Below are 18,229 nucleotides of genomic sequence, written 5' to 3' on the forward strand. Positions count from 1 at the left end.
AGGATTTAATCTTGCCACAGAACAAATGTTTAATCTTCTTTTTTTTATAGTACACAAGGATTTGAGAGATTTTACACATTATTAGTTTGCTGAGAAATTTAGGAGATAATCTAATTTACATTCAGTAAATGCACAGCCAAAAAACCCAGCAAAAATAACTTCCACATCAAATATTTTGCAAGGCTCAAATAATGGACCCTTAGCTAATTCATTCCCACTTGCTCAACAAAAGATGCACACATTCACGTTATCTCACAGCGGGCTGATTAGAGATTCTAAATAGACCAGAGAGGACTTGTAAAAAAGGCTGGTAAGTTTAACTCAACATTATTGTTATTGAAATTCATCCAAAGGTTGGTTTTATTGCTCAATTTCACAGTCTCTATAAATCCCAAGGAGGCAGTTGAGTTGATGCTGACTTTGCATTATGATTTCTAATTTCTTTTGATTCTGCATTACAGTTTTCTTCCTTAAAGAACTTCCAAGCTTGGCATTAGATACAAGCCCTGGTAGCTGATATATTTAATCTTTTAACTCAATAAGGAAATCTTCATTAATTAGCAATTTCCTTGTAACAGATTGCAGAACAAGCTGAGAGCTCTTCCAGAGAAGGAGTCTCGTCTGCTGCCTTCTGAGTGCAAATAAATAAAGCAAATAAATAGGACTTCAGAGTGTACATTTATCTCACAGGGAACATGTGATGCAGGAGGGCAGAAATCCACTGCACAAGTCTGTCCAGGCTCCAAAACCAACTGTGGGAATGATGCTCCCTCTTCCCAGGGCTGCTCTCCCATGGTGAAGGGCTGGCCTGGCTGTTTGGGAGCTCTGACATGTTAACAAAGTCCTTACTCAAATAAAAAACCATCCACTGGGATCAATAGCAGTTAGGGGAGTAGCTCAGCTGTGTTTTTCTGTATACTTTGCTCATCACTCTGCCACTGGGAAAATCATCTGTTTTCTTCAAATAAAACAGAGTAGCTTTTTTTTTTTTTTCTTAGCAGCGTTGGAATCCTCTCTTATCAGGAAAAAGACTTAGCCCACTGTATTTTATTATGGACTGTTTGCCTTATTTTTTTTTCAGACTATTCAATTAATAGTACAAGCATCTTTTTAAAACATACCCGAAACTGTGCTTGTTTTCCATTATTATTATATTTATGCAAGAAAACAAGACTTTTTTTTAAAGCCTGAACATAATTAAACTGTCCACAGACCATCAAATTCCCTTTTCTCCTACACCTGACTTCTTGCAAGGGCCTGATGGCACAGCAGCTCTGAAAATAGATGTGCACTGCAGAGTGCTCTGAAGATCAGTTCAGACTTGGGCAATTTGGACAAGGCAGGAAGAATCCTCCAGAGCCAAGGGTCCATCACAGGGAGAAAGCTGCCACCAAATGTCACTGCAAGTATCTACCCCCCTCAGTAAATCATATATGTCCTGAAGGTCAATGGTCTCAGGCTCTGCTGGAGCCCACTAAGAAATCCAATTTCAGATTTTGGGGCCCTCCATGGAGAGCACCTTTCTGCCAGTTTCTGAAGCCATGACATTGGGCACTGTCAACACAATATGCCACCTCATTTCTGCTGCCAAGCTGTGACCCCAAGACACAGACATGCCTCATTTGCTTGACAACAAGACAACTTGCCTTGGACAACGTTATGGCTTTCATTTGACAGAATGGGACACGCTGATGCATCTCCCTGCATCCTGATAATTAGCATGTATTCTGCATTACAATATTGTTTTTATTTCAGACAAAATAAACCAGAAGATGACTCTGCAGAAGGCAGGAACATTAATTAGATCAGTGCGCAATTAATATTATCAAAAGGGCTCACAGCGGCATGAAAAAAAAATTATCTTTAAATGTACATTCCTGGTTCATTAACTGACAAACTTGAGGGTCTCTGTCCACGAGCAGGTCACACAGGCACTGGAAAGGCAGGGGAAGGTTGTGAGCCAGCTGTGACCTCCCCAGTGCCACGGGAGGTGAGTGACACAGTGACCCCTCTCTGCTACAGGAGGTGAGTGACACAGTGACCCCCAAATCAATACATTAAAATCAATACTCTGCCTCAATTCCTTCTCCCATCAACACTAAATGAGAAGCCCAGCTGCACACTTTAATCATACAGGTGCTGTTTTAGGGATGCCACTAACCATTACCAGCATCAGGAAGATCCATGAGTGCTTTCCCAAAACCCAGGTAGCTGCTGCCAGGTCCCATCTGCTTGCATAAGGAGTTTCACTCCACCTATTAGAGGTCACCTTGCTGCAGAAGAATCTGACCTCGTGAATAAAGCTGTACTATAAAAAACATCTGACAAAAACCTCTATTTTGCAGGAGGGAACAGTCCTGGTTCTCCACAGCTCAGGCACGGGGAGAGCAGTGACTCATTTATATGATGGAAAACCTTGAGAGGGAAACAGGACGTTTTTGTGACACTAGCAGGCCCCAGCACAGAGTATTGATGTACTGAATTTCTGATGGACTTTTGTTTCAATTTTGCAGTGTGACTTTGAGCTCTCTGGTTGTGTAGCTCAATCTCCTGTGCTGGAGGACTTCAGTGAATTCAGAAGCAGAAGGCAATGCCATTCTGTTAAATAACACTATTTTTAGTGGTCACTCCCCCATGTTGCCAAATACAAATGAGAGCCAAGATTTCACAGTGGGAATATCTGTCTGCACTGGGGGATATTTGAAGATTTGCAAACCAGCCTCTCAGTAATTTAATTTACACCATCCTCATTTGCAAACCTGGGAGGACAGAGAGCTATTAAAGTGTATTTCAGGCCCAGGAACAGACTAAAGTAGGATAAATTCTCTACTACTCATCAGTATCACAGGGATAATCCTTAGAACAGACTGAGCTGAAGTTTAAGTTTAATCTTAATTAAGTTGCTTCTGAAAATCATCAGAATGCACCAGACACTTAACCCTTTAATGCCCCTACAGTACAGTACCTACTATGTCCAGCTGCCACAGGGTAAAGATATGGAATTGTCACTCTCCACCTAAAAATTATTTGTCATCCATTTATTTGCCTGAAATTCCTGCTCATCAGAGCTGTATAAAAGGCAAAAAGGTTAAAAAACACTGAAAAAACCCCTATGTAAGACATGAGAGGAATCCTATGAACTACCACCACGTCACTTCCCAGTGCAGCCGCACATCTCAGAGGGATCATGAAGCTCTCCATGAGCAGAAGAAGCACAGAGGCCTTAGGACTAGAATATGCAATTCATGAGCAGGATTAGGCTAAATATTTCTTCATACTTTCAATATAGCATTTTAAATGGAATGACATGTAGGGAGAGAAAAATGTTTATTCTAAGTCTTCCTTTGATGGTAACATTTTATTAGAGCCTTGCCTCATAACAGGCTGTATTTGTGACAAATGTGTTATTAAGGCCAAAGAGATGGGCCACATCTCAAGGAAATTCTCTTTCCCTAGCCTGCTGCAGAAATCAGGGCAGGAGATCACCCAGTGCATTAACCTATCACAACTCTCCTAAAGCTCCCATGGACTATTTCTACACTGAGTTACAACTTCTACACTAAAAACATTCCCGAGTCCCATGCAAGAGCTTTAATCAATCTGCAAAAAAACCCACAAAAGATCCCCTAACTGAGCCTAACAATAGAAACAAAAAGGATGGACATGAGCAAGGGTGGGCAGAGGTGGTCCAGCAAGAGGCAGTTGATGGTGAATGTCAAATATGAGAAAGTCTGTTTAAGGTCAGTAAAAAGCCATTCCTTCACAAAGTCTGGCACTGCCACCTCTTCAAAGGGGTCATTTTATGGAATGCAGAAAACAGCATAAAAGAAATTTGGGCAAGATGATAAGCAATAAAGATGTGTATTTAGAGCCAAGGAGAAACAACAGACATCACTCTAACTAAATGCAGCACTTACAGAGGATGCTGCTCCAAAAGCCAAGTCTCTAAATATGTTTTCTTAAGATGCATGCTTCCTTTCTCTAAGAAGATAAAGACCTAGAAGAATGTGCATTTCTGTGTACTAATGCCTCAGGGGAAGTCTTACCTTGCTTTAAATATGCTTCTTTGATAGCCAGTTTGACCCATTCAGAAATAACTTTTTTGATGGCTGTTTATCTTTGATTCTGTTGCCAGGAAAACACAGAGAACTCAATGTCTGAACAGTTGTCCTGTGATCCAATTTCATTTGCTAAGTCTTTTAACATCCATAAAGGAAGAACCGTGGCTAAATTTTCTTATGGTGAACAGATTTTGGAAAAAAAATACCAAAACCAAAGGAAAAGATAAGGAATAAATCAACATTCTTTGAGCACTGTTATGGGAGCAATATGTAAAAATGCTGTAGTCAAACAAGAAATGGAGGCCAGGTCCCTCCCAGGCTGTGTCGGTGTTACAGCTCCCCTGGCAGCCACAGCTGTAATTAAAAGTGTCACCACACCTCCAAGGAGGCATGTAGGAATGTCAGAGAGAGTCCAGAGCAGAACCCAGCCAGGATTTCAGAGCTAAATTTAGAAGCTATTTAGCTGTGAGAGAATAGAAAACAGTCAAAGGTGGCAGTGGTTTCAAAGAGTCCTGAAGTGGGGACTCAAGGGCAGGACAGTCCTGTGATCCAGACTTAATTCCCATTTCAGGGGATGGGATAGAAAGAAAATAAGGTGAATTTTTAGCTGAAACTTCTTCCTCAAGCAGTGTTTGAAAAGCTTTCCAGTAGCAATACAGACAATAATAAAATCCAGTCATGTAATAAAAGGCCACAGAGAGAGACTGTGACAGTTTTGGCTGGGGTAGAGTTAATTTTCTTCACAGTTTCTGGTATGGGGCTGTGTTTTGGATTTGTGCTGCAGTGCTGATAAAACAGGGATGTCTTTGTTATCTCTGGGAAGTGATTACAGAGAGCCTAGCTGGGTTCTGAAATCAACAGGTTGTAGGAAAAACTGAAATTTCAATATAAAATGTCACTCAGACTAAGAATGAAATTAAACTTTGGAATATTTTCAAAAACACAGGGAAACCTCTGTTCAGAAAATTTCTATTTCTGAAGGTTTTCAAAATCAGGGATTTCTACAATTTCACTCTTCAAAATAAAATTTACTAGATGTGCAGAAATGTATACCACAGTAATTACTAAAATTGATACACTTCCAAAAATACACAAGCATCTATTCAATGTTGCATTTTCAACCTTTTTTTTTTTTTTATTTTTTTCCCCAAAATCTTGTAGGAGCAGCAAGTTTGCTTTCAGATCAGGACAGACCTGACTCATATTCCTTTAATCCACTAGGCTCTGCTCAGGGCTTTTTGAGCTACACAAATACAAATTTGCAGAATGCTTATTAAAATCTAGGGGTTAAAAACTACCTGAAAAGAGCTCATTTTCTCCTAAAATGGGGGGAGTCAATCCCAGCCTTTTCATTTTAGGATGGGTTTGTCCACCAGCAGCTGGAGCTCACAGAAGGAGACACTGCACTGTTGAGAGTAAGGAGGTGTTTGAGCATCCCTGCTGTGCCCTTCACAAATTCAGAGATAATTAAAGCTTTTTAAGGTGAGTGCAGGTCACAGCTAAGCACTGTGTGATTTAAAACCAGGATCTATTTGTCTGTGGTGTCTTTTTCTTCCAGGTTCCTGTTGTTGTGAGTACAGCAGAATTTGAATAGGATAAGCACTCTTCATAAACTTCTGCTTTCCATAAATTGCCCGTCGGATCAAAAGCAGAACCTCCATGCAAGTGCACAGAAATCTGCAGCTTTGATTTGGAACAGATGAGGCACCCTATGTTCCTCTAAGATTAAAAAAACCCTGTTGGCATCGCACACAAGAAAGGGAAGCAAAGGGACGACGGGAAATCGTTCAAAACAAAGGAGATGGAAATTCAAAAATAGTATGAGCAGCTCAGATGGCAGATTGAGAAGCAGATGAACTGCAATTAAAAGGACAATTTCACGGCCAAAGAGGATGCTCCAGACACAGTTAGAAAATGAAGACCCTCTGGACTAGAAGTGAGCTCAACACAATATAAGAAATCTTCTGATGGGAAGGAAAATTGAGGCAAACTACCAATTATAATTTTGTAATGTAGTTAGAGGTAGTTACCTCTATCCATGATTTCATAGGTGCATTTCCAAATTAAAGGAAGAAAAACAAGGGTGAACCAAACCTGGGAGAAAATCACTAGCTCAACTGGAAAATGCAGATCACTCTTCTCAAGCTTATTGAATGGGTGATCAAGGAAAAAGGTGACACCACCAAAATAAAGCAGTTTATCACAAAAGCCAGCCATGATAAAAAAAGTGTACTTTTTTTTCCTGAAGAAAAGATTTGGTATAGAGAGGAATAAGATTCAGAAAAGCCTGTGATTTGTATTTTTAAGCTTGTCATATCTAATGACCACGAGCTAACACACAATTAAATAGCAGTAAGGATGGGTAAATCAGTCAGTGGTGATCAGCATGCCCACTGCAGCTGACCCAAAGTGCTGACACCAGGCTTGCTCAGTGGGTCAGGGCAGAGGTCTCTCCCTCCAGGCCAAGCTTCAGATCCTGACAGAACAAACTGTAGACCCCAGGCAGGTAGACAGAGCATTCCCAAAAAGGAACAGCTGGAATGCTTCTGTCTTGACTCTTTCTGGACCTTGGGATACTCTGCTTGCAGTAACTACACCAACGGGAAGAAAATACCCATTTGTAGTTGGGAAGGCACCCTTAAAGGGTTAACATATTTGCAGATAATAGGCTTAGGAGAGTTAGAGTCTAAACTTGTAGGAAACACAGATGAACAAACTGAATTGGGTTTTTGTTTAGGTTCCCCCCTCGCCCTCCAAGCTGCAAATGCAGAATCGGTCTGAAAAGTCAGCATCAGAGCAGGGCCTCAGAATCAGAACCCTTCTGAGCAATTTATTTCTACACCAGACTCAAGTGAATTCAAGTACATTCACTTGACAACTTTGATACTCTCACATAATAGGTCACATTGACCAAGTGAAATAAACCTTACTCGAGTCTAAGTTCACAAGGCTTCAGTCAGGGAAAATGAAAATCACTGCAGCAAGAAGGCACAAGCCTAGAGTTTGCTCTCCAGAAAAGCTACAAACTTGCCTATTCTGTTCTACACCATTTTTATTGTCTTACACTACATACTCAGGACATTATCAAATCTTGGACAAATTTACTCCTACTCTGGAGACCCAATTTACATCCCTACATCTCTCTACATTTTGCAGTTCTTCAAAAGGACCCCACAAAGAACTGAGGTCTAAGTCTTAAAACTTCTCACTTCTGGTTCAAGGGAAAGAAAGGAAAAGCAATGTCCTGCAGAAGGAAAAGAGCAGGAAACAGAGAAGTCAGAAGACCAGAAAGGAGTAAAAGGGGAACCTGCTTATCCCCACCTCATAAAGCAAGAACAATGCCCAGATATCACAGTGATTGGCATTCAATACATAGGACAATGGATTAATTAGCCATAATTACGGCCAGCCAGCAAATGTTAAAAGGTCACCTGATAGTAATGGTGAGCAAGACAAACTGAGCTGCTTAAAAAAAAACACTGTCATGAATAATTTCTCAGGGCTTAGCAATTCTTCATGCTTCTGTAAATTTCTCTTTTCCATTATGGTTGAAAAGCATTCTGCTAATTATTAATTGGATAATGATTTGTTTCTATCACTAATTCAATAAGGTGTTCAGAAGTGCATTTTGAAAGTTCCCAGCTCTAGAGACCATAAATATCAGACATGTCTTCATGTAACCTTGGAAGGCAGGTCACAGGTGATGGAAGTGGAGCCTATGGAGCTTCTGCCCATTTTTGGTCAGTCAATGCCCGAAGTTACTGACCACCCCCCTGCCTCTGACGTGGGCCCTCTGCCAGGGGAGTGCCACAATCATTTTAGCTCACATAAAAAGCTGAAGACAAGAAAGTGAGCAATATTCCCCTGGAGCTAGCACTCCCTACTACCTCCCTAAGAGAAGCCAGACCATCAAAAATGCCACAGAAATATCACTGACAGAAAACAGGCTTCAAGGTTATTTAGAAAAGCCCCACGCATAGACAACCTCCCATTTTCTAACAGTGACAAAACCCCTGAGTTTCTCAAAAGAGCAAGACATGCCACAGGCAAACCCATCTTCCAAAACCCAGCAGCTCCCTTTTTGCAGGAGAAAAGGTAATGTGGGGGAAAGGTATACTACTCCTCCTTCATGGGCCACAGAGGCATAATCAATCGGTACAAAAGCACATTGTTGAAACACAAAGCATGGAAAGCTGCTTTATGAACCTGTGCAGCCAGCTGGAACAGCCACCAACAGCTGCAAGAGGAATTCACTCCAGGACTGAATCACTTCATTAAGGTGGAGGTTTTCTTCCCTTTTATTACACACAGCTCAGGCTGCTGATCCCCATCATGAAGACCCTCCAGAGAGCAGATTTCTCTGCTCCCTTATACCCTCAGGAGCTCTCGTGGTGCCCACTGTATGACTTAATCTCCTCCTGAGACATCATTTCTCCCCCTCCCATCATACAGCTCATCAGCAGTCTTCCAAACATCCTGCTCCATGCTGACCCAGGACTTTTGGCTGTAAGTCAGAGAGCAGCAGTGGTTTGGGGGCAGCCCAGCTTGAGATTTTGCTCCTAAAATAAAGGCTTATGTCTGTGATAAGTGATAGGACAAGGGAGAATGGTTCGAACACACAGATGTCAGAGTTAGATTCGATATCAGGAAGAAATTCTTATCTGTGAGGGTGGTGAAGGTCTAGCGCAGATTTCCCAGGGAATTTGTGGCTGCCCCATCCCTGGAAGTGTGCAAGGTCAGGTTGGATGGGGCTTGGAGCAGCCTGGGATAGTGAAAGGGAACTGAGGTGAGATGATATTTTAGGTCACTTCCAACTTAAACCATTCAATGAACTGCATATCATGGAAATAGGGAAAAAACAGCCAAGTGGAATGACACATCCTGCTCTCCCTGATTTTAATTCTGCCCTTTTTCTGATATAGGCTACTTGATTATACAAGAAATGTAAGTGGACAGCACCCCAGGAAGCAGGGACATGAAAATATACTCTATGAATTTATGAAAATACACTCTGTGAATTTGAGCTTAACACAGGCACATAATTGCAAGGAGACCACTGGCTGCTGAAGCCATGTGTGCCTGGCATGAGGGACAGCAGGTGACATCACAGGCATTTTGTAATTAAATATAATTATCTCTAGAAAATTGCAAATTCCTTCACTGTAAACTTAGTGAAAGGGAACAAAAATTTCTAAACAAGTAAAAGCAGAAGTAGGAGATATCTTCAAAAAATGCTGATCAAAATAAATACACCTCCTCCAAAGCTTATACTTTTATGGGATTTTTAGGGAAATAAAAGAAATGTCTCTGGTATTCTGGCACTGTAGCCAACTTTAGCCTTCTTGTGCTTCATTTCCATTGCAGAAATGCCAGCAGACCCTTACACTGAGGAAAACCTCAGTATTAAAGAGCAATAAGAAGAAATTCGAAGAACTGCGTTCAACACCCAGGGCAAACTTGTGAGAGCTACCCCAGCAAGCACACACCTCAGATAAGCTCCACAGTGAGGCAGGGAGTGCTATTCACACGTGTTGAGGGCTGTTCTACATCTCCTTACCCGAACTGCTACAGCGAGACGGCTCCACCAGTCTGCCGGCGCTGTCGTAGCAGGCGATGGCTCGCAGCCGCACGCCCTGGCCACACTCCCTGGCCGCTGCCTGGGCCGGCATTCCCAGCTGCAGCTCGGATGGACCCCCTCTGATAATGCAGTCAGACCAATTTCCATGGGGCTGGGAGGTGAAGGCCTCGCAGGGGCACGGCTCTGTCTCAACTTGAGGATAAACTTCCGTGTTCTGACATTTGTCTCGCTTTCTGCTTCGCCCTGTTCCAACCACAGAAATCAGCGCATTAGCTCAACATCTGCTACTCTTGATAACAACACGTCATATTATTTATACTTGCATGAATTCAACACTTTAGAACCAAGACAATCTGAATGTTAATATTCAGGGATGTTTCTGAAGCATCAATTAGCTGCTGCCAGTGCTCTGGCATGCAAGGACAACGTACTTATCTCCAGGGGCAACCAGAGAACTTGGAAATACTGTTCTGATGGGTAGATCAAGGAGTAAAATACAAAGTCTTACTCTAGAAATGGTCTGACCAGAAACTGCTTTGTAATTTCATATAATATCATTTCCCCCTAATTATCTGATGGAAATAAATTGATTGTTTTGTCTCTATTTGTTCGCAATCAATGGTTGCCAGGACAACTTCCGGAGGACCCTAAATTAGCTACAACTTCTTTGAGATTTCTTTACAAATTAGTTAAAGATGAGCTGTGCACACAAACCATGCTTTGAAGAAAACAGAAAAAGATAATCCTCAGTAAATTATTAGCACTGGAAAGCGTTTCAATGGTTGTGTTTGCTTTTATGTTTTCCTTTGCTCTGTTCCTTCAACAGGTTTTAAAAGAAGGCTCTTTCAGTAGTTTTAGGAAATAGCAGCAGCACCCAAATAAACCCACAATACAGCTCTCTGCAATTGCACTCTCCATGCCCTCCTCCTGCAGGACTTCAAGGCATGAGAAGGGATCTCCAGTACAAGAAAAAATAATGCAAAAAAGAGAATTCAAGCTCCCTGCATCCCTACAACTGTTCAAGGGAACAAATGCCTGTACAGCCCAGCCTCTAAAGATAAAAATCAATGCTTTTCTTGGCACAGGTCAGCCAGCATGCCGTGGAACAATCTTGATGCTGGCTGAGCTCAGGAATGTCTTTGCATTTGGCATCTGCACAGAAGGGAGAATTCATCTTCAGCAACTGCCTCTGTATGCCATCCTCAAAATATTCCTTGGGAATCTTGGATGCACTAAAAACACTTTTGCAGAAGGTTTTTAAAGCTTTGATCCCAGAAGAAATGTTTTCTCTTCATTGCACACAAATAAGACACTAAAACCAAAGGATAAGTTCTATAACTCAAAACAAGTCCCTTTCCAGTGTGGAACCAAGAGCCATTTCACCACAGACAAGCTGGGTCTCATCAATGCCTGTTTCCATACAAATATGTACCTGCAAACAAAGGAAAGACCCCTGACTGTAGACCCTTCATATCACCATCGTTCAAGCCCCAGCTCTTTCAAAATAGTATTGCCAGAGTTCTGGGGAATGTAGAATTTGCCAGCACAAAATAATGCAAAAAAAAAAAATCAATCAGCATCTTTATAGTTTGGTAGATAAATTTATGATTACATTTTAATGTATTTATTTGTGAGGAAATGCAGGTACAACTCCCCATATTTCAAGGAAAGTCTCTTAAGAGACTTTAACTAGATGGGGAGGTCTCTAATGGCATTTCCAGCCTTTTCTGTTTGAGAACCCATGAGGAGCCACAAACTCTCTATGTCCAGTTGTGTGTTCTGCATTGTATTGGTAAACATGGGAATTTGGGATTTGCCCATGTTTTGCCATCATGACACGGAGCACAACACACTGAGGTAAGGATGTTAATAATCTCATACTTATGTGACTGGGTTTTTTTCCAACTTGCCCTGCCATCTGGTTTGTTGGAATCTTCCCCCTAAATGAAGTCGCTATGAAAGCCCTATTTTAAGGGAAAAAGTGACATTGATCCCATACTCTTCACATAGAAATATTTTTAGAATTAGTGGCAGTGATATTTTTATCATCTTTACAGACTACGTTAAAGATCGCTGCTAAAAATACCATCTCCAAAATTTTTTGAGGACATAAACCCATCAATTAAATAGAATTTTCTTTTTTAATTACACTTCTGAATACTAACAAACATTACATATATTAAATATTATCAGGTAGTACATACTGTACATAAAAATTATAGGGAACATAAAAAATACGGAAAGTGCTTTGTATCCATAATGCAGAGAATTAATTGACTGTATTAATTAACTGAAGACTCACCTAAAAATGGTGTTTTCATTATGACTTCGAATTTTGATATGTTCTGTAGTAAGTCTTTCACTTAATTACTAATTTTATATGTAGAATCAATGATGAATTATAAAGTAAAATGAATTATACTATTAAAAATTGAGTGGAGGGCAAGCAAATACTTAGCAAACAATTAGAAGATTTCCACTAAATGACATTATCAATGAACTCTTTTAATGAAGCCAAGGCATTCACTTGAGCACAGACACATGCAGTTGATGAACAAAAGGTACAACTCATGCACACTTACAGAGAGATGAAATGCAAATGGGTAAAGGACTCTTAACATCACAAAATACTTTTGAAAATAGCATTTTACTTAATCTTTGGACCAAGTTCCTGCGGATGAGATTTTTTCAAGACTTTTGTCTACCTCTATTTTTCAAGAAGCATTTATGCAAATTCAAGTTGGTGCCTGTCTCACTGAGCCCCCCTTTTGAGAGGGGGCCAGACCAAAGCCAGTGCCTGATTTGGATGTCCCTTGCTGCTCTCTGGGGCGTTGTCACATCCCCACCTGGAACACTCACTACATGTTCACCACTTGCTTTTCAGGACACCTTCACTGGCCAGGGGCTGAGATCACGAGCTCCATCCTGGCAAGAAAAACGGAACCCAGCAAGGTCAGATGGGAGAGACTGGTGGTGACTGGTCACAAATGCAGTGCAGGAGAGGAGACAAACCAACAGAACCTGGGCATTACAAACCATTTTTGGTCCACTTACCTGAACAGATCTCCATCTGATATAGAACAGAGTAAGAAAAGGGATAGGTAGGGTTGTACTGTTTTCTAACTTGCACAATGCTCATAAAGAAAAATCAGATTTAGAACTACCTGTAAGTAATTATACATTATTTTTTTACATATTTTTTGTAAGATCAGGTACCTATTTTGCTGGGGATCAAGCATTTCTCCTACTATAAACATACAGGCACTGGTATAGAGAACACTTTAGAATATGCTCTTTGCCAGAAACTGCAGAGCATTGTATAATACTAGGGTTTTATGTGAAAAAGAAATCTTTATCCTTTAATGAGCCACACTGACGAATGGCAGCTTGAAACCAGTATAAATGTATGCTGTAATTGTTAGTTAGTAAAACACACAGAACATTCCAGCAGTAACAAATGGAGTAAGAAGACAGCCATGCAGCCAAGGACAAGTGAGTCTAGGAGGAAGGAGCAGTGGTGGCCACCACATTTTGCTGCCCTTCAGGTCCCAGCTTTTATCTCAGCAGATATTCTTACAGCAATTTTAGCACTCTACTCCAGAGTCAAAATCTTTGAAGTTTCACCTCTATTAAAGGAGCAAACTCAAGCCAAGTACATATTAGCTCTCAAACACAACATAGAAACATGAAAAGAAACCAGTGTTGAGAAGAACAATAACAGCAAATTTCTTGGAAACCATGTAAGCACAGTATAATTCATTTTTATTTAACTATGCACGTGGGGGAAGACAACTCCCAGCAAAACATGCAGTTCCAAACTATTCACGTCAAGGAGTTTCAAAGCTTTTCAGTTTGGTCAGCATTCAAATAACATAATAACAAACCTCGACAGCAAGTATAGAAGACTGATCCATCAAATGGTTTGAACTGGTGAGTTTAACGAGTACATGTAAAAGATCAAACAAAGCTGCTCTAAAGGTACTGGGTTTTCTTTATTCACGGTATTCATTTGCCCTGTTGAACTGGGGCATACTGCTGAGCACAAAACTCCCAGTTTTAAACTTCCTCCAGAAAATCACACTGATTTGTACTCCTGTATATGTATTTTCTGCATGCTTCCCAGGTTGATAGGTCAGATAAACTTGCACAAAGCCTGGTCACTGTTTCATTTGTTTTACATCAAAAACCTTCCCACCAGCGAGTTTTTCTGCACTGCTCTTGTACTGGAATGTGTATAAGGCTGGCAATGATCAGTGCCAGATGAAAAACCATTAAGGATGTTCTGTCTGGATTTTCCCACCACTCCAACACTCTAGAGGCAATATTCCCAATCAGACAAATAGTGTAAAAGATTGTACCTGTGAGTGACCGCCTCCTGCTCCTGGTTGTGTCACAGTCAGAGGAGCAGGCTGTGAATTTAGTCCAGGGGGTGAAAGTGCAGTCATCCTTGCAGGGAATGAGGCACTCCTGGACGAGGGCTGGCATCGCTCCTGCCCACCGCACGCAGTCCCCGACGGCGGCAGGGCCACCCTGCTCTGACAGGCACGTCACAGCTGCAAGCAAGGGGACAGAAGTCCTTATGTTCTCATATATAAATGTATATTGTATCACACTCTGGGCAGTCAGTCCTGGTGCTCTGCGTGAGATTCTCTCCCCTGGATTAACAGGATAAAGCTGATTTGGTTTTAGGGCATTGTTCATGTGTCACTCAGCGAAGTTTCACAAAACCATAAAGACATGTTCTTACTTGACCAGTGTGTTATCTAAATGATGATATAAACCTAATATTCTCAAGGAAGCAGTCATTTTAAAGGTTGTGGGGACAATTCAACCAATGATACATTGTACAACCAAGCAAGAAAACAGGTAAGACTGTGGTCATTTGTCAGAAAACATACTTGGCTGAGGCCAGGATTCACTTACTACTCATGGAATTGAAACTGCTTTAAAGGGGTAAAAAAAAAAGCCCCTAAAAACTATAAAAGAAAGCTTCTTTTTCCAAAACCATCATTTTTCCATATTTCAGATGAAGGGAATGACTGAGCAGATGCTACAGCTAAATGCTTCTTTCAGCAAGGTGCAAGTACCAGGTCTGGCCCCTCCACATTGAGCCCCCTAAATATTGTGATACCTCTCATACTCTCCCACTTTGTCTGTTGTTCTTTTTTAGAAGTAATAATTAATTTTTCATGGTGGATATTGGTACTGTATAGCCACGACACAGAACAAAAGTATTTAATGTATGAATCTGAGTCACAGGAAGCCTAGGATAAAACTTAAAAAATTCAGTGAATTAATAGTAAGTAATTACAATAAATAAAAATAGCCTGCACATCACGGAGTCTTTCCTTTCATTAATAATAATTAATTCTCATAAAACCTCCAAGATTATAGGCTATTTATATCACCCAGTGTAGGTTAAACAAAGCAAAGGCAGGTCATGACTTGATTAAGGTAATAAACTCAGGGACAGAGTAATGAACTGAATTTGGCCATGAGATTTTAGTCAAGTTGAGCTCTCTGATTCTAGGCAAGTCCACACATTGTATCATAAAGCTACTAAAGATGAAGTTATTTAATACAGATTTTATTATTTAGCTTTAACAACCTGTGATATTATTTTATGACAATTGCTAAATAATTCAGGTTTTTGAGACTGCATATATTTTCCTTGTTGCCAGCATTTAATGTGAGTAAGACTGCATGAAAAGAAAGGTAAAAAGAACTCTGTTTTCTTACAGTTAAAGGATTTACTGGGGTGTAACTCTGCAATGAATACACATGATTTTTTGGGTTTTAACTACAGCACTGTATGGGAGAAAGGAATGGGTTAGCAATCACCTGGAAATAAAAAAACATCTTATTAAAATGTAATTAGATTCTATGGAGAAAACCAGCATTTTGAAGAGCATGCAAAAGGCAAGCAATTGTTAAACGTCTCTTTAGACTCAAGTGACAGCAAATCAGCATATTAATAACCACCTCTAAATTGCTGATCCTTGCCTTTCACTTCCAGTCCTGTGACCCTTCCTAGCTCCCAACTCCAACTGTGAGCCCTCCCCTCCTCATTATGGGACAGAGGTCACCGCTCTGCATGGGGACACGGTGTAATTGCCCTCTTCAGGAAGGTTAAACAAGTCAGAGACTCTGGTGCCCAAGGTCTGTGCAGCCTCATTACCTCCAGCAAGGACACCCCAGGTTTGGCCACACAGCTGTGACCACGAGAGGTGTGGCCAAGGGGATGCAGAGCATCTCCTCAGCACCACGACAGCAGCTGGCAGGGACATGAACATCATCCTCCAGTGCCAGCCCCACACAGCAGGAATTGTGATTCCAGAGCAAACCACCCCACTGCAACGCTCACTGGGAGCTGGCAGAAAAGCACAGCTCATTCCTGACACTATCAATGATGTCAGTACAAGTGGTGGAAGTTCTAGGTATCAATGTCAAGCCAGACACCCCACTGCTGTGATCAGTTATTGTCTAAGCGCCCCAGCTTCTGCACAAATGGCCACAATTTAAAGCACACAAATAATTCACCAAGTTCACTGAGCCTATTTGGATGCTAAAATGGATGTATATATATATACAGGAGGACATATGAAATCAGGGTAAATATTTGACAGAGAGTATGGAGCTTAAAGAAATTACTGACAATGGAAACATGAGAGAGGAAAGTTGAATAAAAATAACAAATAATAAAGTGGATTAGATATGTATAAGCATGGAGACAAGAAGGGGCTGAAAAGAATATTTAATGTAAACTCTGATAAGAGACATAACACCTAAAGGAGGGGAGGAGGAGGATCTCCTGTGACTCTTGCTACACGTTTAAAACCTGGCTTGAGATGAGCTGCATGAACTGCTAAAATAAACAAAATGATAAAGCAAAAGCCCATTAGGGCATTTGAACAGACTGGGAAGGGGCAGGCAGAAAGCAGCAGAGATGATGGACCCAACTCCAGTGGTTCCACCAGGAACCAATTCCCTCATTTCTGCTTCCTACAAACCTTCAGTTTACTTAGCTTTAACTTCTAAGAGAAAAATATTTTCATATACAGGCACTTCTGGAAAGAAAATGAGAGAAATTTGTTTTCAGTGAACCTTCAGGAAAGTAAAATTATTTATCCTCAGTGGTTTCAAACTACTGATTGGTTTGGCTCACATGTGGTTTATGCTGCATAAAAAATATTTCCCCTTAATCCTCAGTTCTGTCACAATGGTTTTAAATAAACTCATACCGCAAAGCTATTTCTGTTATGTCAACATTTCTTTTGTTTTTTCAAGTGGGATAGCCCCAGAGAGCAAATGCAGACCATTTGCAGTCCTATGCACTGAGAAAAAAAATCAGAGTAACAAATCCCTCCTAGGCATCATGTGTGATTTCTACCATCTCTGCAGCATTTAAAATGGACACAAACATATGACTAAAACAGCTAATAATTGGACACTTTCAGATAAAGGCTTTCAAATTATAACAGTGATTCCCACAAAGAGAGGAGATGCAGGATTTCCTCTTGAACTCCTGCTATTCTTTTTTATTACCACTAGTCAACCCCATCAAACTGGATTTAAACACTTGGGGCCAAACTATGGCATGACATTTTAATGCAATTCCACTGATATAAACAGAACTGCTGTCACAAAAAAAAAATAAAAACCAAAACGCTTTCTCCTGTAATGATAAACATGAGATCATGAGTTAAACTGAAAAGCAGCCAGGTTTAAGAGGTTTAAGAAAATAACTTCTTTTCAGGGAAGGGCTGGAATTGTTTAGCACATTGTGTGGATGCACCTGTGAAGGTGCCAACACAACACAGCAATTAATATGAGCAATGCAAATAGCTGCAGATGCAACTGCTTTGCTTCAAGGCTTAAATCAAGTGTTAAGTGTAGAGCTTGAGGAGCAAATTTCCCTTTCTGCTGCTACAGGGCCCTGCCAGGAGACTGAGCAAAGACTGCTAAGGGGATATTCAGTGTGACAGTCTCTGTCTTCTGGTTTTGCATTCCCACCCACAAGAGCGTGTCTGTGTGCCAGCATCTCAGCATATGGCACACACTAGCATATGGGAGCTACATTTTCTGTAACTACATTTCTCCTAAATTGAAAGTAAATAACAGACACTTCTCCTATAAGCTTTTAGATGGTGAAATCAAATGTTTGTACACTGTCAGATTGCAAAGGCACTGAAGGCATCCTTGGATGATGTGACATCATCACCAAAGCAGGGTGTCAGAATCAAACTGAGGGGACTCAGGTGCTCATGCCTGACTTAAGAGCATTGGAGATGATCCTAACAAAAGGAATTGTATTGAGAATGAAATAGTACAGGCACAGCATTGCCTCCAATAAGGAAACATAACATAAATTTAATTCCTCTTAAGTAAAAATCCAATTACAGACAGCCTCTGTAATCATATTCATTTACCAAAGTTACAATCAATTCTCCTTTAAAAATGCATTCCAACAGATTCCAAAGGGTAAAAAGGTAAAGACTGAGAGTACCAACTATGAACCAGTAAAATTATATTGTACCATGGCACTTTCAATTTGAGAAAAGTAAATTAGTGTTTTCAAAACTCTGGAATT

The 18,229-nt window shown here is 40.7% G+C and overlaps 1 protein-coding gene across 5 annotated transcripts in view; it reads right to left on the reverse strand.

Annotated features, from left to right (window-relative positions):
- THSD7B (thrombospondin type 1 domain containing 7B) overlaps positions 1-18,229 on the reverse strand; it is a 378,906-nt gene that overhangs the window by 81,907 nt on the left and 278,770 nt on the right. For all 5 annotated transcript variants that reach the window (XM_068195171.1, XM_068195173.1, XM_068195169.1 and 2 more), the window contains exons 14-15: positions 13,998-14,192; positions 9,619-9,882 (exon numbers count right to left, since the gene is read on the reverse strand). In XM_068195171.1, the coding sequence (XP_068051272.1) occupies positions 9,619-9,882; positions 13,998-14,192 (459 nt within the window). The remainder of the gene's footprint in view (positions 1-9,618; positions 9,883-13,997; positions 14,193-18,229) is intronic.

The sequence above is a fragment of the Anomalospiza imberbis genome, chromosome 7 (assembly GCF_031753505.1).
Source record: "Anomalospiza imberbis isolate Cuckoo-Finch-1a 21T00152 chromosome 7, ASM3175350v1, whole genome shotgun sequence".
NCBI classification, from domain to species: domain Eukaryota; kingdom Metazoa; phylum Chordata; class Aves; order Passeriformes; family Viduidae; genus Anomalospiza; species Anomalospiza imberbis.